The 22,495-nt window shown below is 39.2% G+C and overlaps 1 protein-coding gene across 5 annotated transcripts in view; it reads right to left on the reverse strand.

Moving 5' to 3' along the window:
* Positions 1 to 22,495, reverse strand: part of LOC149220796 (squalene synthase 1-like) — a 378,056-nt gene that overhangs the window by 211,178 nt on the left and 144,383 nt on the right. For all 5 annotated transcript variants that reach the window (XM_089384909.1, XM_089384908.1, XM_089384907.1 and 2 more), the window contains exon 5: positions 12,016 to 12,085. In XM_089384909.1, coding sequence (XP_089241035.1) covers positions 12,016 to 12,085 — 70 coding nt within the window. The remainder of the gene's footprint in view (positions 1 to 12,015; positions 12,086 to 22,495) is intronic.

Genomic DNA, 22,495 nt, shown 5'->3' on the forward strand with positions numbered 1-22,495 from the left:
CTAACCAATGATTAAGATTAGATTTTGCTTTGATCCATGTCATTTAGAACCTTCTCACCCAGTTTTATATTAATACCCATTAATATTTTAATTTTCCTAGGTGTGGACTTAGGAACCCCATTAAAAATATTAATTATTTTAATATCTCTCTAACCGGATGGAATTTCCACAAACCATTTCTGGGTCTTGAAGATCTCATGTGCTTTAGCCTCTCCACCAATTTTCATGGCTAGAGCACATCCGATGTTACCACTAATCAACAATCATGAATAGTATACTAAAAATAAAACACTGTCTCTAAATTATCCGCTGGAAACTTTGAACTTTTTGCAAGTATCTTGCCTTGAAATCTGGAATTGGTTGAATGACTGTTGAAAATCTGCAAAATAATCCTCAATCTGTTGATCTTCTGCTGCTAGGTGTTTTAGACTAATCTTCATTCCCTTCAAGTTTGGAAAAAGGTTGAAATTGTTTTCCCATAATCAACTAACTATCCCTTTAAACCTGATTGTTCTTCCATCTGCCCCTTTGAATTTTATTTTTGTCAATCTCTGATTTTCATCATCCTTTATTTTGTCACAAATATTTGAGGAAAAATATATTTCCAAATATTTGATTAAACTCTTAAATGGATTTTAGGATTTAGAATTTCAATATATTTATTTAAATGTTTTGATAAACCATCTAGTTTTCAAAATCCGTATATTGTTTTCCCTTCCGATGGATTTACAAAACCATGTGTAGTTTTTAAAATCCATGGCTTGTTTCTTCTTTTTACCTTCCTTTGTAAATTCATTTCATACCTGTAAATTCCTTTTACCCTTGTAGAATACCTGGATGGTTTTGCAAAACCATGTGTTGATTTGTGTGGTTGGTAAAGTATTTTCACTTTACTCTTTTACTTTCACCTGCAACATGATTTTACACCTGTAAATTGGTATCACCATTCCTGTAAATTGATTTCACCATGCCTGTAAATATATTTCACCTGGGCCTCTTTTACCTTAATCTCTCATTGTTAAATGCATTTACATGAATGCCATCTTTGCTCACTTGTACATTAATTTCATAAACATATGAAATTTTCCCTTTTATTTTCTTTGATAAATTCATTGCATCTGTGAATTTCATTTTATGTGTAGCTGTAAAATCATTTTACACCTTAGCCTGTTATTTCATTTCACCCACTTGGCCTTCTATCTATGAATTTCCTCTAAAATCTAGTTTCACCTTATCTTTTTCATTCGACCTCCCATCCACATAGCATTTATTTCATAATCGTATGAAATTCCATTCTCACCACATTTATAAAAGTCAAAACAATAAAGTTCATGGTTTTCGGAGGGGGGTAGTGGTAAGTGGTTTAGGAAGGGGGGTGCAAAGTGAAAAAAGAAATAACACGTGTAAAAAATAGTAATGTAAAAAACATCTTTTCACACTCCCCCCCAGTTAAATGTCGGAAGAGCTGGGGGGGTGCAAAATATATTTATAACCCTTGGATTAAATGTGCCCATATCTCGAGGCATGGAAGAATAGGGGAGTTTAAATAGTTAAGTGCGGGGTGGGCCATAGGCTTTGACCTTTAGCTTTTGAGTGTTGGCTTTAAATGCTTCGCATATGATTAGGATCGAATTTTTATTTTTTATAATATAATTTTAATTTTAAATAAATATTTCCATAAAAATATATAATTATATTTTTATAAAAATAAAAATATTTAAAATTAAAATTATTATATATAAAAATAATAAACCATTCAAAAGCATAATAAATATATATCTCAGCATTTAGCCCAGAAGGAAATTGGCAATTTCTCACTCAAATCTTTTTAACTTTTAGCGTACCAAAATATGTTACAACAGATAGCACGGAGTTTTTGCATTCCTTGGTCAAATTGTAGTGGATTTACAGTGGATTTGCAAGCCAAGGGAGTGTGCTTTGCCAAGTCGAATTTTCCTTACAAGGGCCTGCGCAGTAGTTGTCTTGGGTTGTGCATTTCTTGGTGGAGTCATTTGTGGGGAAGGCTTCGCTAAGGGATTTTGGGGGCAAGAAGGGTGATTAAGGGAAATTTCCTAGCATTTTGGACGTTGATTTCCTATTGTTCCAATTTTTTTGGTATTGGAGGAACCCATAGAATTTCTAGGTGATTTTGGAGCATCAAAACTAAACCAAACCCTTTTTGGGTTTTCTGGTTTTGTGGTGGAGAGCCTAAGATTAATTTGGTAGAATTTTCTAGGCACTTTTGGAGGCTCAAACAAGGGTTTCTTCCAGCTAGTTGTGCAAAAATTCCAAGGCCAACATTGAACACTGAGGAGTTGTTCCCTTGCATCCGGGCAACATTTTCTCACTTGGGGTTGTCTAGCTTGCCTTGGCAAGCCCAGGTACACACGTTTCATGCATTGTAGTCTTCTCTATTGTTGATTTTAGCGTAGTTCCGGTGTAAATTATGGGTGTTCAACTGTTGTCTAAAGACTTTGCTTGCATGTGTATTATTGCTTAATATCATTGCTAATTTTCCTATTAGGAACATTACAATGGTATTAGAGCATGTTCCTGGCCAGTGTAGGGAACAAGAGTAGGTGATGCCACCCAGATACCAAGGGTTTGTCTTCCAGAGAGTTTGTGGTAGAGGAAGAGGAAGGGGTTGACATAGAGATGGGGCACCAGACCCATTTTCTGATACAAAGGTGTAAAACATTAGGGGACACATGGGTAACCGGGAGGACGACAAACAACCCAGACAAGGAGGTCATAACCAAATCTTGGAGGAGTTGCTGAGAACGAATCAGCAGATGTTGAGGCAGGGGCAACCTATGATGGACATGATGCAACAGGTGATGGGTTTACAGGTTAATGGGAGGCCAAAAGCAGAACCCCAAGGGGATGGGGTTCTAGAGCAGGGGGAGGAAGTCGTACATATCAACCCACTCGCACCCCTCTACGTGGCCAAACAGGGCGTCCTACTATACTCCATTTCATGGATGAGCAAGAGCCAGAGAGGGAAGCCGACCCAGTCGCAGATTTAGTTAACTCGGTTGCATCTGGTAATGATGAGTATGAAGGACTAGACCCCAAGATCACGAGTGATGTCCTTTGGGTAATATATCCACCTCACAGAAAGACGCACCATTGGAGCTGGAACGCACTATAGAGGGGGGCAGTCTAGCCAGGAGGTGCAAAAGATAGTGGGGAAGGTTACACTCCCCAATTATGATGGGTCGGCCAAAAGTTCAGCCAGGGCATGGGTCCAAAAGTTAGATACCTATTTCCACCTAAACCCCATGTGAGAGACGGACACAATTCAGTTTGCTACACTACACCTAGAGGGAGATGCACAAGAGTGGTGGTACCACGAGTTGATTACATTGGGGCACATTCACATCACCTCTTACACCGAGTTCACCAGGAGACTGATTGAGAGGTTCGAGAGGAAGGACCCTGAGCTACATTTCAGGGAGTTGGCCCACCTGAGGCAGACAAGCAACAGAGAGGTGTATATTTCAGAGTTCTAGAGGTTGGTCGTGATGGTGTCGGATATCTCGAAGGCTGATTGATTATGTTGTTTGTGGAGGGGTTAGTTGAGCCATTGCGTGGTTGGGTGAGGGCCTATAAACCCACGTCCTTATTGGACGTTATTTCCAGGACCTGGGACATGATTGACACAGTGCCCAAGACCAGGGCCTTAGTACCCACCAGACCTACTGCCCCACAGGGGAATCGAGACATTCGGCCACCTCAGAGGGATAGTGGACGTTGCCATTTGGATGAGGAGACTAGGAGGGATCTCAAGAGGAGGAAGCTATCATTCAGATGCTAGGAGCCCTGGGCACAAGTGCACCAAGGGTAAGGCCCATTACATTGAGGTGTATTCAGACAGTGAGCCGAATGCGGAGGCTGAGATAGGCGCATACCAGGGAGATGAGGGGGCACAATCATCAAGGGGAGCACCACCACCACCCCATGGAGGAGGACCCTTCGCTCCATCTGGGGGAGTTCCGAAGTACTTGACACTCAAGATCAGAGGGATTATAGAAGGGCAGCATGTGTCAGTCCTAGTAGACAGTGTGGCCACCCACAACTTTATCGATGCCCAGATGGTGGAGCAAGGGGGCATTCGCACAGAGACATTTGAGGGGTTCTTGGTGCTGGTGCTAGGAGACCAAACAATGCAGTGCACGAATTATGTTCCCAGCTGGAATCTTACGATGGGGAACTAATCTGTCACTGACCACTTCTTTGTGGTTGATGTTCCAGACACCAACGTGGTGTTGGGTGTCCAGTGGTTGTACTCATTAGGGAGGGTCACCACTGATTGGCAGAAGTTGGCAATGGAATTCATGGGCCCAAACGGGAAGCCGGTAGTGCTGACGAGAATGCTTGTTGATTTTTGGTAGCATTGAATGTGTTCTAAGCCACAAAATTTGCAGGGAGGCTAGGACACATGTATTCCAGAATACCCAGAAATCATTTTGGGAAATTCCACCCGGAGAAAATTTTATTAAAATAATTAATTATTTTTAATTGATGCCTAAGTTTAAACTTAGGAAATTAAAATAATTAAAAGGTATTAATTAAACTGGGAGTGAAACTTCCAGAAGAAGACGAGGATCAAGCCAAAATGATCTGAGCCATTGATTAGAATCTAATCTGGGTCGTCGATTGATCAACGAGAGGATTACAAGAAGAGGCTTGATGGGCATTTGGAAAACACATCGAGTGAGAGATTAGAAATCGATTTTCTCAAGAGAGCAACGTCGTAGTTGTCGGGGAGGTCATCGAGGAGATTTCTTGCAGTGAGGAGCAAAGATAGTTTTCCGACTGGAGAGTTTCCTGATCCAAGGATACATTACAGAGGAGGCAGAGAGAGATTCAGAAGAGGCAGCGCAAAGCCACGTTGGACAGCATAGAGCGACGCTGAGGCAGTGCAGAGCCTGAGAGGAGGTTCGAAATTTGCTGGAGAGTCGAGTTTTAGAGCCAGAAGCCGGGGTATGAGACTGGAAGGGCAGAACAGTTGAAGTTCCAGAGGCAAATCGACCAGTAAGAAGGGTGGCGGAGAGACTAGTAGCTGTGACACTGGATTGTGTAGGCTAATGCATAGGCAGCGTAGAGGCAGTGTGGGGCTTGCCATCCAGAGCCTTGATCAGTATCGAATTTTCAGTGATAGTGTGAGGTATTTCTCACTAACTCTCTGTCAGTCAGATTCTTTGTATCGGATAGCCAGTGAGGCATCCAAAGATTGTATTCAGAAACCACTGCATAATAATACAAACCCTCAATTGTTGCACCAATTTTCCCACCTTGGGTTTTTTCAGGGACATTTGTCCAAAAACAACGGTGTCACTTGTGTGTGTGTGTGCTATTTCTTCTTGCTCAATTCTTGTTTCCGCATATTATTTATGTTGTGAATGCTACAATTGTATTTATTTCGATGTTTATTGTGTAATACTGTAAATAACTTGTAAGAGAATTAGCAAGTAGGAGAAATAACATCAGATTGTTGCGGTAAGGATTTGGGTCTTCAAATTTTCACAATGCTTTACTACCCACCCTAGACAGTCTTCGCTCATCAGATGGAGGTGAATTCGCAGCATTGGGACATAGAGTGGGTAGTGGAGCTCGGGATTTTAGAGACAGGGACCCTGACACGGCCAGTGCATCCGGATATATTAGCATTGTTGGAGAGGTATCAGGGGCTTTTAGCGAGATCCCACTAGGTAAGCCACCAGATCGGGGGTTTGAGCACACCATAGAGCGGCAAGAAGGGGTTAATGTAGTCATCACCACCCCTTACAGGCACCCCAAGGTCTATAGGGACGAGATTGAGAGGGCCATCCAGAAGTTGTTGGACCCCTAGGGCACATCAGGCCGAGTACTAGCCCTTTTGCTTTAACAGTGTTGCTAGTGAAGAAAAAGGATGGGTCTCTTTGTATGTGCATAGACTACCAAGCATTGAACAAGAAACGTTGAAGAACCGATACCCCATACCCCGGATTGACGAATTGATGGACGAGCTTAGAGGAGCCAAGTAATTCTCTAAGATAGACTTGCACTTCACGTACCATTAAATCAAGGTGCATGAGCAGGATACTCAAAAGATAGCCTTTAGGTGCCACTATGGACATTTCGAGTTCTTGGTGATGCCTTTTGGGCTCACCAATGCTCCCGCCACATTCCAATCTTGCATGAATCACGTGTTTCGCAAGCACCTGCACAGATTTGTCCTCGTATTCTTTGATGATATACTCATTTATAGCAGGATGTGGGAGGAGCACCTGCAACATTTAGAGCAGGTCTTGAGGATCTTGGAGGAGCAACAGTTCTACGCTAAGATGTCCAAGTGTGAGTTCAGGATGACGGAGATGTTGTACTTGGGGCACATGATTAGAGAGGATGGGGTTAGAGTCCACCAGGAGAAGATTCGTGCTATCATTGATTGGCTCACACCCAAGAACATTACGGAGTTGAGAGGGTTCCTAGGCATATGCACCTATTATCCGTGTTTTGTGAGGGGATTTTCATAGCTGATTGCAACCCTTACAGACCTCACGAAGAAGGGGGTGTTCAACTGGACAGATACAGCGCAGGAGGTCTTTGAGCGCCTCAAGGTAGTCGTGAGCACTTTCCCACTTTTGGCATTGCCAGATTTTTCTCAGCCTTTTGTCTTGGAGTGTGATGCATCAAAAGAGGGCATTGGAGCAGTACTATCATCTATTGACGCAAAATGGACACCCTATTGCTTTCGAGAGTGGGAAGCTACAGAAACATGACAGGTTGTACCCCACATATGACAAGGAGATGTTGGCCATCCTGCATGCATTGACCAAGTTCAGGTAGTACTTGGTCAGTAACAGACTCAAGGTGAACACTGACTACAACAGTCTTCAATTTTTATTGGATCAGAAGCAGTTACAGGAGAGGCAGCAAAAATGGGTCCGCAAGATCCAAGCTTATGACTTTGACATAGAGTATGTCAAGGGGCGGCAGAATGTGGTGGTAGATGCGTTGTCTAGGAGGCCTGCGGCCCTCTCACTCATGAGCATCACCCTTGATTGGAGAGCGCAGCTACTAGTTGAGTACTCCAAGGACAAGCATGCATGTGAGATCCTTGATGGCGTGGCATAAGATGAGCGATACAGGGTGATGCATGAGGTGATTTACTACAAAGACAAGATCTACTTAATGTCTAGCTCCCAAATGGAGAAGATCTTATAGGCAGCTCACAACTCGCCTTTGGCCAGACATTAGGGGTTCCGTAAGACTTACCAGGCCATTAGGGAGCGATTCACGTGGAAGGGCCTCAAGAAGGACACGTTGAGGCATGTGTGGGATTGTAATACATGTCAGAGGAATAAGGTGGATCAGGTCCATCTGGCAGGTTTATTGCAGTCTCTCAGTATCCTTGAGAGGAAGTGAGAGAGCATTTCGATGGATTTCATGACCGGGTTGCCAGCAGTGCGGGGGCGAGACTGTATTTACGTGGTGGTGGAATGGTTAACGAAGTACGCCTACTTTTTCGCCAGTCCAGCTTAGTATTCCGCCTCACATGTGGTAGAGCTATTCTTCAGAGAGGTGTTTCGGCTTCATGGTCTCCCCAAGACCATTGTGAGTGATAGGGACAACAGGTTCATGGGGGGGGTTCTGGCAAGGAGATGTTTAGGCTAGTGGGGACGGAGCTCACTCCCAGCACGAGCTATCACCTTCAAACGGATGGCTAGATGGAGGTAGTAAATAAATGGTTGGAGGGCTACTTGCGCAACTACGTGACTCGGTAGCAGAGGGTGAAAGTGAAGTGGTTGTAGGTTTTCAGAAGCTCCCGGTTTGGGAGCGAATTCCGGAGCGTTTTTTAAATAATATATATATTTTTTATATTTTGATATGTATATGTCAACAAAAACATGTAGAATAATGAATTAGATATAAAAAAACATAGATTGAACCATATAACAACAATCATCTAGAAGTTATAATCTTCATCAACCACGTCCACAAGTTAGTAACATTGTAACATACAACATATTGAGTCTCATGATTCATCAATCTTAAAGTTTCAAGCTTTCAAAATTCAATATATAACATTTATCATCATTGATCACCAAAGTTGTACTTGTAAGCTAAGTGTAACCATTACAACAAATAATATCTAACATGAAATGAAATGTTATAAAATGAAATGAAATGAAACAACTTTCAACTTTCATGAAGCATCATATTCATAATTCATTACTAATGAGTTATAATTGCGAATTTCAAACTTAAATTGTCATATATTGTTTAAAAAAATATCATAATAAAAAAGAAAGAGTCAATAGTTATAAAAACTACTAGAAACTAGAAAAGAGAAATTAGACATTTCTCGTGGTGGCTTGGGCCTCTTGCCACCATGAGAAATGTCTAATTTTTTAGTCTTGTTGGAAAATCAGGATCTTTGTCATTAATATCACCCTCTAAGCATTAACATAAGATAGAAAAAGCATAGCATGTCAAGTCAAGATTTTGTTTGAGTGATGCGTACATTTTTAGGAGGGTCATGATAGAGGAGTTCGACAACCAATGTCACTAACATCAAGGTACATAGAGGGATTGGTGCTTTTGATTAAATACGAGTTCCATACCCTAATACATGACAAAATTCAATGGAAACATTGCAATCCCCCAATCCTGAAATCTTGAAAAATTGATAACTCTGCTGGATTTTGAATGAAATCTAAAATTCTACTTTCTCCATATGAAATCCAATGAGGCCGGAACCACTCTCAAACACCCTGAGTCATTTCATGGAAATGTTAAAAATTTAAGTAAAATGATGAAAATGAAGATTAAGGAGAATGTCACTTTTACTTCTTAACATTACCATGAATAGCATATCAATACTAGGGCCATAGACTTGATCATTAAGCTGCCCCACTCAAAAATTATTTGTTTCTTTCAAAAAAAAATTGCATTTCGAACATTACTACAAAAAAAAAATGCAACAAAGGCAAAACGCTCCCGAAAAGGCAGGGAGAGAAAAAAAATTTAGGGAGCGGGATCCGGGGGGGGCACTCCCCCACAACACTGGTTTGGCTTGTTTTCCAAGGCATTGGGACAGGTTTTGTAGCTGTAATAAAACTTCTAATTTTCCTCTGCAAGTTGAAATAAAACAAAACACAAACACTGGCTTTCCCAAGTTGGGTTTCCAGGGTGAAAAGCTGTGTCAAAACTTAATGTGCTTAATTTTGTGTAGATTTGTTAGAAGCTCAGCAGTATTTTCTGTGCATGACTCAGACTTCAGTTTTCTACTAGAATTAAAATCTGGGTATACAAATTTATTGGCACATTAAATTGTTTTGTTGGGTTTTGAAAAAACTAACAGCAGGGTTTTATCTTTTTGTGTTTTAAATTTTATTTTGGGTTTTCCTAGGGAAAGGGAGTTCACCAATACGAAACCAGTCAAACTGACCAGTTCTAACTGGTTTGTCTTGAAGTAATCGATTTTAATTGGTTGAAGGCCAAAACCGTTATTTTCAGTTTAGGTCAATTCTAACTAGAAAGTTGAAACCTCCTAAAACTAATCCTATTGGTCGATTTTACTGGGTCTGGTCCAATTCTGATGACACTGAACAAGATATGGCTCTATGCCCATCAAGGTTTAAACCTAGGATTGGTGCATAGTGATGCCCTATCTCAACCACTATACCATCGATCAATGGTCAGAGAGCATATATATATATATATAGTGACCCCCAAGTGCTAGCTCAACTAGTTCAACCATTCGACCAATGCATATAACCAATGAGGAGGTCACAGGTCAAATGTTCAAATCATGTTGAGTCTGTTGAAGTTACAAGCCACTAGTGTGGCAAGCAAATGAGCCATCCTCCACCCAGAGATTGTGGGGAACAGGTCGGATCCTGCGAGGTTTTCCTTGGTAAACAAAAAAAGATAGATAATGAGATATAAGATACCATGTAATAATCATGGGTCAACTAAACAATTATTCGTCACCAATTAAATTCCACTATAATTAGGTATATAACATGGCTCTCCACCTATTAGTTTCCGATAATTTCTAAGTGGTACCCTTATTCTTTGGCTAAGCTTCCAAAATGCTTTGATTCTTTAAAGGATATCAAGTCAGCACATGAAGATTAGACTAAATTCATCAATACAATGATAATGCATATAAAAATTGACCATAGCTTAAGGAAGACTAACAAGTTCATAGAAACTTTAGAAATGTCCATGTCATGTAGTAATTCTAATTGGATTTCAATTGACCTTGTGTCTTAGATAGATCCTCAACATTTGCATTAGTGGGAACAATCAATGGTCTAGTTTACACCTTAACACCTACTACGTACCTCGATGTATAGTAGATTGAAACATTAATGGAATCAAGGAAATTTTCTAGTTCAAGTTTCAACTAGACATACAACTTGAGGGTAAGTGCAACTAACATTCCACTCAAAGCAATTTTATCAACACCAATTATAAGCATTGCCACACCAATTGGTACTTACAATGCACACGTAGTATTCTAAAGGAACATTTTTTGATAAAGTTAGGCATTAAAAGTGCCCTATAAAGACAGTGATTAAAATATCCATGCTTAAGTTGACATAAAAGTCATAACATTTAATTGAAGGGCTCACAAATGCAGTAAATCTAATTGTCTCCCAAAAAATCCATAATACCTTATCCTAGATGGAAGACAACCACAACAACCAAAAATAAACTTCAAAAAGCCATTCTAATAGAAATTTATATTTAGCTAGATCAGAATGAAATCCTAACAATTCCTATCATGACAAGACAGCAACAACCTTACTTTTTTCAACTTATATCATGACAAGCCATCAATAATGTTACCTTTAAATGTAACAAACTACAACCATAAAAATGATTTAACACATGATCACTACAGTCTACAAGCTTGATATATATCTTGTTCACTGCAACTGCAATACACACTAGCAAACCTAAGACATACACACTGAAATACATCTACTATGGCCTCACCATTTAAGGCAATGTAACAATGTGGCACATATCTATCTTGATTGAAGCAGATTGTTCAAAGTATGCAATTTGTTCACCACATTAAACAGTACTAATATGTCACTAGATAAGACTATCAAAATATAGATTTTGCATGTCATACATCCTCTTACGGAGATCCTCAATAGAGGATGGGGTACTTAGGACAAAGAAAGAAAGTGGACTGATTGTTTGAATTCAGGTTGGCAGCAAAGGGTCTCTTTTCAGTTGAATCTTCCTTAGTTGGTGGTTTATAATGGTTTACATTGGAAAGCAAGAAACACCAAGTCTGATTTTTCAGATGCACTTTGACTGCACTGTGTGATTACTGAGTCTGTATAACACCTTTTTGCAACTGCAGGTGTGCTAGAGCATGTTGGATCCGAATTGGGTTTCCTGGGATCATATCCTATGCAAGAAATTTGTTTGGAGGGCTTCACCAGTAGGGCATAGTGATTTTGTTCTCTCGCTTTACTTCCAAGGAGTTTGACATTGTATTAAATTAGTTTGTCTGCTGGATGAAATGTTGCCTGATTTTCAACAACTCCAAAAAAAATCTTTATAATCTTCCCATGGGTTGTTGAGTGCTAAACTTAAGACCCAGCTTACAGCTAACTGCTAAGGGCATCCCATTATGAAATATGCCAAGTATTGTCAATCTGGGATTCAATCTATTTTAAGGACATTTTTGCTGTCCTTTCGATAGACATGATTCAAGTTTGTAGCGAGAAATTTTTATGATAATATAAGAAGAATTCTTTCAAAAAGAAGAAACTATCGAAATATTTCCCACCCACAATGGGCAATTAGAATTATGTACATAAATGGTTATCTACAGCAATTGTTAGTCTATTAACCAGCACAAAATGAAGGAATATATTTGTAGCTTATTCCAAACATCCAACTATAGCAAGAAACAAGTCGTTAAAATCCTCATGGTTTGTTGACAATACCAACAATCAAGGGTTCATGTGATAAATGAAAGTAGAGGTCATATACCTCTTTGCAGATAAATTTTGCCATTCCAGCACCCATCTTCTTAGTTATTTCTTCAATTGCTTCCTGATATCTGCACATCAAATAACAAATGTGTGTGGTTGTATGAATAAGCTATTGTATAATAACATGAAGAAGGGTACACTTGCCCTAGCTAGTGACAATACTAAGAAAGTTTTCCTTCTTCGAAGTTGAACACTACAATTAGGAAATTGGCAAAGCTTTGGAACATAAATTAGAAAGAATAATAAATGAGAAAACACAGGCATTTTGGTTTTTATAGAAACCTTGCAGTTTTATGCAATTCAGACAAGTCATATAAGATGGTTATATAATGGGATGTGTTACAACTCAAATCCTCTGCAGCATACACCATAATTTTTTCTTGAGACAACACCATTATAAGCCCAAATGTGTGCAATTTATTGCCCTGTAAAGGTCATGTGGGATGAAGTGTACAAGTGTTGGCTATGAGGTATCCTAGATTCCCCATGTGGATCGGTCATGCCCAATCCTTTTAGTCCCCATTCTCAAGGTGCTTGGTTTTATTGCCTTTATGGCCGACTATAGCTTCGTGGGAGTAACTCCTTGCCATGTCGGGCATTTATGTTCTAGGTAGGTATGTGAGAATTCTTGGGATGGATCTACTTGGACACATGATTTAAGGGAGCCCTTAGTTACTCACTTATGTTATTGCCACGTAAAGGTGATTGCACTATGTAATGGTGGAAACACCCATGTTTAGGGCACCTACTTTTATTCCTCACATGCATAATGTTATCTTATGTCTGCGCACCTTTCACCTTGGTTGTCTTACATAATCATTTTTACATGGCAGTTTCACAATTCACGATGTGCTTGCACTCCCCAAGGCACCTATCACATTTCACAAGGCAAGGAAAGATGTTCATTGCACTCTCCCAAGCAATCCAAGTCATCTACAACTCAAAGCATCCAAAATGTTGAAATTTGGGAAGCTTTAGGATGAATTTCCCCAAAGGGAAACCCAACTACCCCAAGGAAGCCCATCTCGCACCAAAGGAAGAATCCAAATTGGACAAAGATAGTTATTAATGTATTTGGGGCACTTCTCCTATGATTTATTGTGGTACAAATTTGGGCAAACATTTATTAAAAGAAAAATATATTTAAAAGGAAATTCAAATTTTGTATTCTCCCTCCAAGTTACAAATTTGGCCTCTCTGAAAGCAAAAGTCGCGTTAGCATCAAATGATTCCCCATCGATTAGTATAAATATGGATACATTGAAGATCAAAAGAAGGGAGAACTCGCAACATCTCTGAGGTCTACAATTAGTTCTAAGGGTCGCTATAATTTTTTAGCACACATTTTCTACGGTTCGTTCTTCTCACTAGCACAATATATAACTTTTGTGGTTCGCATTGGCTTAACATTGGCTCACATTATTTTTATGAGGCTCGCATTCTTTAGATTCTCGCATCGCTTTATCTCTGCAGTGACATTGCTATACTATACAGTGCCTCATTTATATAACAAAGGCTTTGGCTCGCATTTCTTTGACGTTACAATGGCACGCATACATGATGATGGCCCACATACATAATGACGGCTCATATACATGATGGTGGCTCGCTATAGTGACTCATATCTACTTTGCATCGGCACATTTCTTTTACATTGACTTGTTATTTTTATGGCTCTCGCATTATGATGGCACATATACCTTTTCATTCTACATCAAGCTCACATCTCTATATGGCATCGTTCTATGACATTGCTTCTCTATGATAACAGTGACATCGCTCCTCTATAATAATGTCATCGCTTCTCTGAGGCATCGCACTATGTGTGACATCACTTCTCTATGGTAACAGTGACATCGCTTCTCTATGGTAACAATGACATCGCTTCTGTGTGGTAACACTGATATCGCTCTAAGTGACATTGACATATCTTTTTATATCGTATTTCTCTATAGTGGCATCGATATATTTATGTTGTGGCATTGCTTGTTTGTGCATCGTAGCATCACTATATCATACAGTAGCATGCACAATAAATCTGTGGCTCAACATTATATAATGAGACAGTAACTTTGAGTATGACAGTGAGGTATGACTTTGACATGTAATAGTGATAGTACATAACAATAACCTTGATAACATACTTGATAACAGTGATGACATACTCTTGTTGGTAGTGACCTTGTTATATGGCAGATATGGCAGTAACCTCTATATGCCATACATGGCGGTGATCTTGATATGGCAGACTTGGCAGTAACCTTTGGTGTATGGTAGTGATACTCTATAACTTATCTCCATGATGGTGAATTATGCATAACAGGTAATCTTGATATGACAGTGTCCATGACATGATAGTATGGTTGTGGCAGTGACCTCGATGACACTGATAACATGGTGGATGGCAAATGTGATAGTGTCGCTATAGCAAATGTGATACTGTATATAACAGTGATATGCTAGCAGCTCCCTTAGACTTGTTTCGTTCAGTTCACAAAACAAAGGTTTGTACTGACTTAGGTTGGCCCTAGGAGGCCTGATGCGATTGTTGAATCTCATCCTCATTGTACTCTATATCTCAACTAAACAATAGATGAATACTTAACAGAAGAAGAATCTGGTTGGGTCTTCCCCCTTGTGGGGTTTTGCCCTGGTCTCTGACCTAAATTCCAGTGTCTCTATTGTGTATGCTTTTCTTTTGTCGTTCTTTACTATTCCATTGCATTGTTGATGTTATTGTTCTCTCTACATAGTTTTAATGATGATATGATATGGGGTGAATGTTATATGAAAAAATGTTGAAAAAGTTTGAAAATGCTATTATCTACAGCAAAGAACAATCTGGCCCTAAAAATTAATATGGTATCAGGAGTTGAGTTGAAGAAAAGCCAATGAAGATCACCCCCGTGAAGGCACCTATGATGAAGTTCATGATCAAAGAAAAGTGAAAGGATTGAAGATGGCATGGACCTAAAAAGAATGCTAGGGTTTGAAGGAAACCCAAGGGGAGTCCTTTTGTATAGAAGCTAGGGTTTGGGGAAACCCTCAAAGTGGCCTTAGATATGGTAAAGGCCTAGGTTCTACAATATTGGAACCCTAGTGTAATTTAGATATGATGTGATCAGTTTAAACACATTCAGTCATTCATGTACCTATGACAGATTCAAAGAAACCCTAGTGGACTAGATTCCTATGCAATAGGATATGATATGGTACAGATCCAATATATTGATAAGTTGGGCTTGGTTGTCGATGTAAGAGATCAAGGATATATGTAATGACCCACCTACAACTATAAATAAAATTCGAATATTAGCATACATACGAGACCTTCATACAATAGCTACGTATGCATGGACCCGCATGTATCGCGCTATATATACGCTGGTTACTATAGGGAGAGATACAAATTAAGGTAATGGATTAATTATCGAAATAAATCCCCACCTCACTAGAATATCATATATATCATATTAGGTAGGTAATACGTATACCACCTTAAATACCTATATATATATATATGATAAATCCTTAAACTAAAAGAAAATGTTAATTTTAATTTACAAATTATATTTAAAATTAAAATTAATAAAATAATAATATAAATTAATTAAAATTATAAACTAAATAAATCAAATTAATTTATTAAAATAATAATAAACTTTAATTAAATCAAATCCTACGTATTCAAAATAAAATCCATAAAATCAAATGAGATTTGATTTTTATAAAAAGTTACATGTAACAAAAATAATGACATGGAGATGGGAAGAAGGCGGTGGGCAGAGAAATAAAAAGAGAAGAAAATCTGGAGGAAGGGGAGGCTGAGAAAGGGAAATTTCTGATTTCTAAGAATCTTACTTACTGAGAGGAAGAGTTCAATTGTTCTTAAGTTTTTGGGCACGGGGGACCAAATTGCGTCAATTGAGCCGCACTTTGGGACTGAGTACCTAGGTTGTACCCAGTTTGGCTAGGTGGTTTTGGTCTTTTGGTAACGGGAGTTGGAACGGGAACAGGAGCAAATTCTGAGGCATCTTCAACCACAGTAAACTAAGTAAGTACTCGACAGCGAATCAATGAAATTTTGATGTTATGAATTCTGTTTAAGTTCATAAAATAGTTTCCATATTTTGTTAAAGAAAAATGTATGAGTAAATTAGGGAACCTTACAATATAAGTGGTACTCAAGAGGATGTATTTCTTCTAAAGACGACAGTCATATGGTTGATGATCTATGGTGCAGGATCAAAAGGGAGTTGATAGCTTCCTACAATCCTTGGTGAAGATAAGTACTTTCAACACTTATGTTATTTTTTGCCCTTGTTTAGATTTATCGTTTTTAGATTATTGTTCCTTCTTCCTGCACGAATATTTGAATCTCTTTCACTAACTTCTTGGATGAGGATGTGATCAAGGAAGCAGATTTTGAGAATTATCAAGATGCAAAATAGTGCAAAAAGAGTAAGCTCTGAGAGGGAGTTGGTGTTGGATAATGAAGAAGCCACTCTCCTATCTAGAAAAAGGATGACAGTCCTGCCTCATCTCCAGGTACACTTACATTATGATTATTTACTTTGCTACTATTGTTCTTGCTCTTGTTCTAGGATCAATAGGTACATTTGATAAATGTGAGGACCAAGTCCTTTATTTCGAGATTGAGAAGGATGTTGAGCCATCTCATGATTAGAGTGGCACTTGAAAGATGGACAAGAGCTAAGACCTTGAAGGAAAGATTTGTTGGAAATGTAACTAGTTTTGGTCTTCATAATTGTTATTGTACTCATTTCAATATGTATCTTATGTAACAAACAAAAGAAGAAAAAGAAAAAAAGTTATTATTTTAAAGCATGGATTTCATGCTTCTTATTGATGGTCTTCTAGGTAAAATCATGTTTTTCATGCTTCTAGGGTTTGTTACGTCATAGGATTATTGTCATAAGTCAAGAGAGTCAACATCATGATTATAAGACCCTTCCAAGCAAAATGTATCTTGAAAAAGAATTTATTTGAGTTTAGAAGGTCTTGGAAACCTCTAAAGTACAAGTCGGCCCTAGCAGCTACAACTCAGCCTAAAGGAGGGAATTTGACCCCTTGGAAAGGTTATAAATAGAAGTAGATTTGACCTCATTTGGCACTCACTCACACAAGTTCGATCTCTCAAGAAGAAGTTCGATCTGAAGCTGGGAGAAGCAAGAAAAGAAGAGTGAAGGTCTAGAAGACAAGGAGAATCCAAAAAGAAAAAGAAAGGCTTGTTTTTGGGCTCCATCTTTCTCACACATACGAAATCCAGGGATTATGCACTTCAAGGAAGGTCGAAAATTGCAAGTTCGAATTGCAGGACATCAAGTTGCAGTATCAAGTTGTTGGAAGAGCAAATAGATTGTTTTGACCTCGTTGACATTGGGAGGATCTATCTTTCTCAAAGGAGGATCTCTTGAAGAGCTAAATTAAGGTTTCTGCAGTAGCTACAAGGCCAAATTTACAAGGCTAAAGTTGCAGATTGAAATTAAAGGGGCAAAGTTGGGGTCGAAGTTGAAGCTAGAAGTTGGTTGACGCTGGATTGAGCCTTGTTGATCTGATCCTGCCAGAAGAACTTCTTGAGGGCTGACTTGGACTTGGAGGAGAACCTCGCCTAGGGTTTCGGTCTTGCTTGTCTCATTTGAAGCAGATTCTATAAGAAGAGAAGAGATTTTCTAGGTTTTCCCCTTATAGGGGTTCTGCCCTGGCTTGGAGTCTAATTTTTGTGTCCATTGTCTTTACTATTTCACTCTTGATAATTGTTTGATAAAAAAGAACTATTAAAGAAAACACAAGAAGATAAATAAAGATCACAAGAAATTATTAAGATTAAGAAAAATCTAAATTAATAGCTACCATACTGCATTTTCCAACAGGATCCCAACCTCTCAAGTTGATATCTATGATTGAAGAAGCTTACTATTCAGAGGGAGTAGATTGTCAAGTAACAAGTTGGATGTGCCAATCTAATGAAATGCTAAGAGTTGTCTGTCTTTCATACAAGGACCATTCTTAATGACAAAGATGTTGTAATGTCTGATGCTTTTGCAATACTAAACCAGGATAAGGAATATGGTCCCAGCAGGAAAGGGTTATGATGAGATCTTGGCTCCCGTTATCTGAAGCATTATTATCAGATGTATGAAGAAGCATACTTGGAGCTACCTCAAGGCTTTGAGGCACATAAGAAGAGACTCATGATTTCAAATTGAAGTAAGTCCCATATGGACTCAAGCAAGTCCCCTGGACTTGGCATGCCTGGATTGATGGACACCTCATGCAGACAATTTATTTCTGACAGGATCAGATCATCTCCGTGTTCAATGCTAGAGGGAGTTGACCTTTGAGCCTTGATGATCGACTACTTCAGATCATCAGTGTAATAGAGAGATGATGAGGACTTCCTCGTTAAGGGAAGTATGTTAAGACTTGGCATGATGGACTATACTGAAGAAGTTGAGAGAGAGTCCTCTTCAGATTCAGACTTGATCGATCCTATGATGAGCAGGCAATTAGATAGATCCTTGCTTTGCAACATGTTCCTTGAGCCAAATAGAGCCTGGATATGTATATTGAGTTGTTGTTAAACATGTGTTGAGATATCTACACAAAACTAATCATGCACTGAGACACACTATCAGTAACTTGATGGACACACCGATGTTGATGGAGACTGAAAATGTTGTTGACAGGAGAAGCACATTTGGGTGTTGTTGTAGCTTGGGATCTGCCATGATTTCCTGGATGAGTCAAAAACAAAATTCGGATTGATTTGAGTACGGCTGAGGCAGAGAAAATTGTTGCTAGCATGGCTAGCTATGAGGAAGTCTGATTGATGTTGAAGTTTCTAAGTTTACTTAGTTAGAAACCCTCCATGCACTTTATCTGATTTATTCCTACCTACTTGTTATTTTATTTAACAAGTTATTTACAATGTAAATACTGAAAATAAACACTAGTGTGTGCTCAACATATTACAGATCAGTAACTAAAAGAACCAGAAACAAACACGCCATATGACACCATTATTTTTGGACTAATGTCCCCGGAAAAACCCAATGTGGGAAAACCGATGCAGCTATCTTAGGGTTTTATTATTAAGCGATATCAGAGTACAATCTAGGTGCCGAAACTGGCCTACCCAATAGAGAATTTCCTTGGCAGTAATACCTCTCAGTTTCTAACAAATCTTCTCGCTGAAACCCCGGATAATCCTTCTGGCAGCTACTCAGCACAACTCTGCCCCAGAAACCCCAACAGTAGCCTCTCTCTGGACAGCGTCAGCCCCTCTCTGCCTCACGCAGGCTCTGCGTCACCCCAAATGGGCCTATGTCAGCCCTAGGAGGCCCTGCATCAGCACTGGGAGGCCTTGCGTCAGCCCTCTGGCCCCCTGCATCAGCCCTATGGTCCCCTGCGTCAGCCCTGGGAGGCCCTCTGCGTCAGCAATGCTGGCCTCTCTGAGGCTCTACACAATTCCCGGCTGTCTCTACGTGGCCCTGCGTGATCCCTGGCTGGCTCTGCGTCACTCTTCCCGGCTACTGCGCTGCTCTCCCGGCGCTATATCTGCCTCTCTGTCTTTCTGTACTCAAATGCCCCTCAGCTACATCTCCCGATCACTAATTCTATCTCTCTTAGCAAACCCCGCTCTTTTCTGATCACTCTGGTGTGTTCTCCAAGTGACCCTCAAGCCTCCTCTTATACTTTTCCTGTTGACATATCAACAGCCAAGATTAAGTCCCTAATCAACAGCTAAGATTAGATCTGGCTTGATCCATGTCTTTTGGACCATTCTAACACAGTTTCATATTAATTTCCATTAATATTTTATTTTCCCTGAGTTTAGACTTAGGGACTCCATTAAAAATATTAACTATTTTAATATCTCCTAAACTGTTTAGAATCTGCCCAAACCCTTTCTGAGTATTGGAGATCTCATGTGCCCCAACCTCTCCACCAAATTTTGTGGCTAGAGGACATCCGATGCTACCCTAAATCAACAATTGAGAAATATTTTTGGAGAGTTGTTTGAGCATGTGTTGGACATGACTGTCATATACTACAATAATATGAGTGGGATCTGACTTTCAGAGAATCCTGTGTTTTATGACCAGTCCAAGCATATTGAGATAAAACATCACCATATCCAGGATATGGCACAGAGAGGAGCAATAAGGCTCCAACTCATCTCCTGATGAGCAAATAGTTGACATTCTTGCCAAGCCTTTGCCAAAAGGGAAGTTCTTGGTCTTCAAAGAGTAGCTTGGACTAGCGGATGTGACACTCCCGGGAAAGGGTCACGGCTGATCAAGAACACTCTTTTTGAGGAGGTCTGGTGCCCTGCATGTTCTGTATTTGTATGCCTGCCAGTTGCTGCGTCATCTCTAGAATCTCCTAGTTTTGCCTCAACCTCCATTGGTTTTGTCTCACCAACTCATCCATGATCATTTTTTGCATCATTGGCATGTCCATAAATTCACCAATCACTGAGCATGTATGTCTAACACCTCCATGACCTTGCTAGCTTCCCCACAGTTGGCCAAGATCATGCTCTGATACCACTGTAATGTTCCAAATTGAAATTTACAACAAATAATAGAGACATGTACAAGGAAGCAACAACAATAAACAAATTACAAACATGCACATCAAAATACACAAGAAATTGAGCCAAACAACTAAGCCATTTTATTAATACAAAAATTTGAGTACATAAATGGCAAGGAATGATAGAACCTAGGCCTACTCTGCAAGCTAGGCAAACCCCAGGTGAGATATCACTAATCCAATTGCTGGAAATGGCTCCCACAAAATCTGCGCACAACCAAGAAATTTTGCTAACTGTTGTTGGAAGGAAACTGAAATTCTGACATCAATAATACTCGAATCGATCTGAAATTGTAGTCTCAAACTCCTCTCCTATAACCCGGAAATACCCAGAAAAGGTTTGGCCTAACTCCAAGCCAAAATTGAACCCACAATACGATGCAAACTGCCCAACTAACCAGCAAATATGCCCTACTATAAGAGTGTATGGTTTTGGCCCAAATACCTCCTGGAAAATTATATAAAATTAGCTATAGGCTCCTCACACCCAAACCAACAAAACCCAAAAAAAAATTGGGCTAATTCCAACTCACCCGAAATGCCCAAAATAGGTGTGAATTTCCCAGCTACACAATTTTGCGCCCAACTAGAAAGAAACTGCTGAGAAATGATAAAACTGTAAATGGCTGAGAAATTTGTGCACAATATCCTCCAGCAAATAGCTATCACTCCTGACTGAAATCACTCGACAAATGCCAACACCAAACACCAACAAGAACTCTGTTCTCCAACCCCTGTGCAGGCTCTATAAGAGAAAATTCGGCCCAACTAAAAGATACAAGAACAACTTTGAAAAATGGTGCCAAACTCCTCCTCCAACCAATAGAAAATCTCCTGTAAATTCTTGGAACCTACAATAGACAGATGTTGCCTCAACCTCCATTGGTTTTGTCTTCTGCAACTAGAAATCACGAATTTCTAAGTGAATACTCTGTCGTAAGGGCACAATTGACTGCATTTTGACCGCAAAGTTTGACCAACTTAACTGCATAGTTCACAAGTGATTTCTAACAAAGTTGACTAAGGTTGACTAGTATGAATTTGACCAAGTTTGACTAGTAATTTCCTTGGATTATTGGCACAGATTTCTAGATAAATTGTTGATTTGTAAACCTTGTTGAACAATAATTTCTCCTAAGAAAAGTTGTTAGGTTTTCTCCCAAGGTTGGGTTTCCTAAGGTAAAATTTGGTGTCTCTATTGTGCATGGTTGTCTTTGTATAATCTTTTATTGTTTCCACTGCATTTACAGTTGAGATTTTCTAAAGTGTAATTATTCAATGATAGTAGTGGAATAAATACTGGTTAGAAATCATTAGGAAGCTAAGTCACATGACACGAGGACACGAGACATGGAGGACACGTAAATACAAGTATTCGACACAAGACACAACGACCCTAGAAACAGGACACGAGGGACACGTTATATATATATATATATAGAGAGAGAGAGAGAGAGAGAGATATTATAAAAAATACTGAAATATAGTGCTTGATCCATATAGATATGAATCATGATGATATCTATTTAGTATTTAGTATACACTATTTACTATTTAATAATTTACTATATTAATGATGTTCACAATTCAATGTTCATTGTTCATGTTATAATTTTTGTTATTAACTTCAAACAAGTTTGATCATGTTCAAACTTCACATAAGGTAGTTTATGAACTATAAATTTATATGTGTTCAAACTTCATTGTTGACCAGAGCGTTAATCGAGCTTTCCCTCCCTTTAGACCTCGAAGGTGTAGTAAGCAATGAGCACATGACAGGGAGCTGGGATGTTTATTTCAACACACGATCTATACGTGGTACTCGAGTATAATTAAGTTAAGTTTCGTACGTTATA

Source organism: Pinus tabuliformis, chromosome Q, assembly GCF_031772625.1.
Source record: "Pinus tabuliformis cultivar Carrire ecotype Pingquan chromosome Q, CPIR1, whole genome shotgun sequence".
Classification (NCBI taxonomy): Eukaryota; Viridiplantae; Streptophyta; class Pinopsida; order Pinales; family Pinaceae; genus Pinus; species Pinus tabuliformis.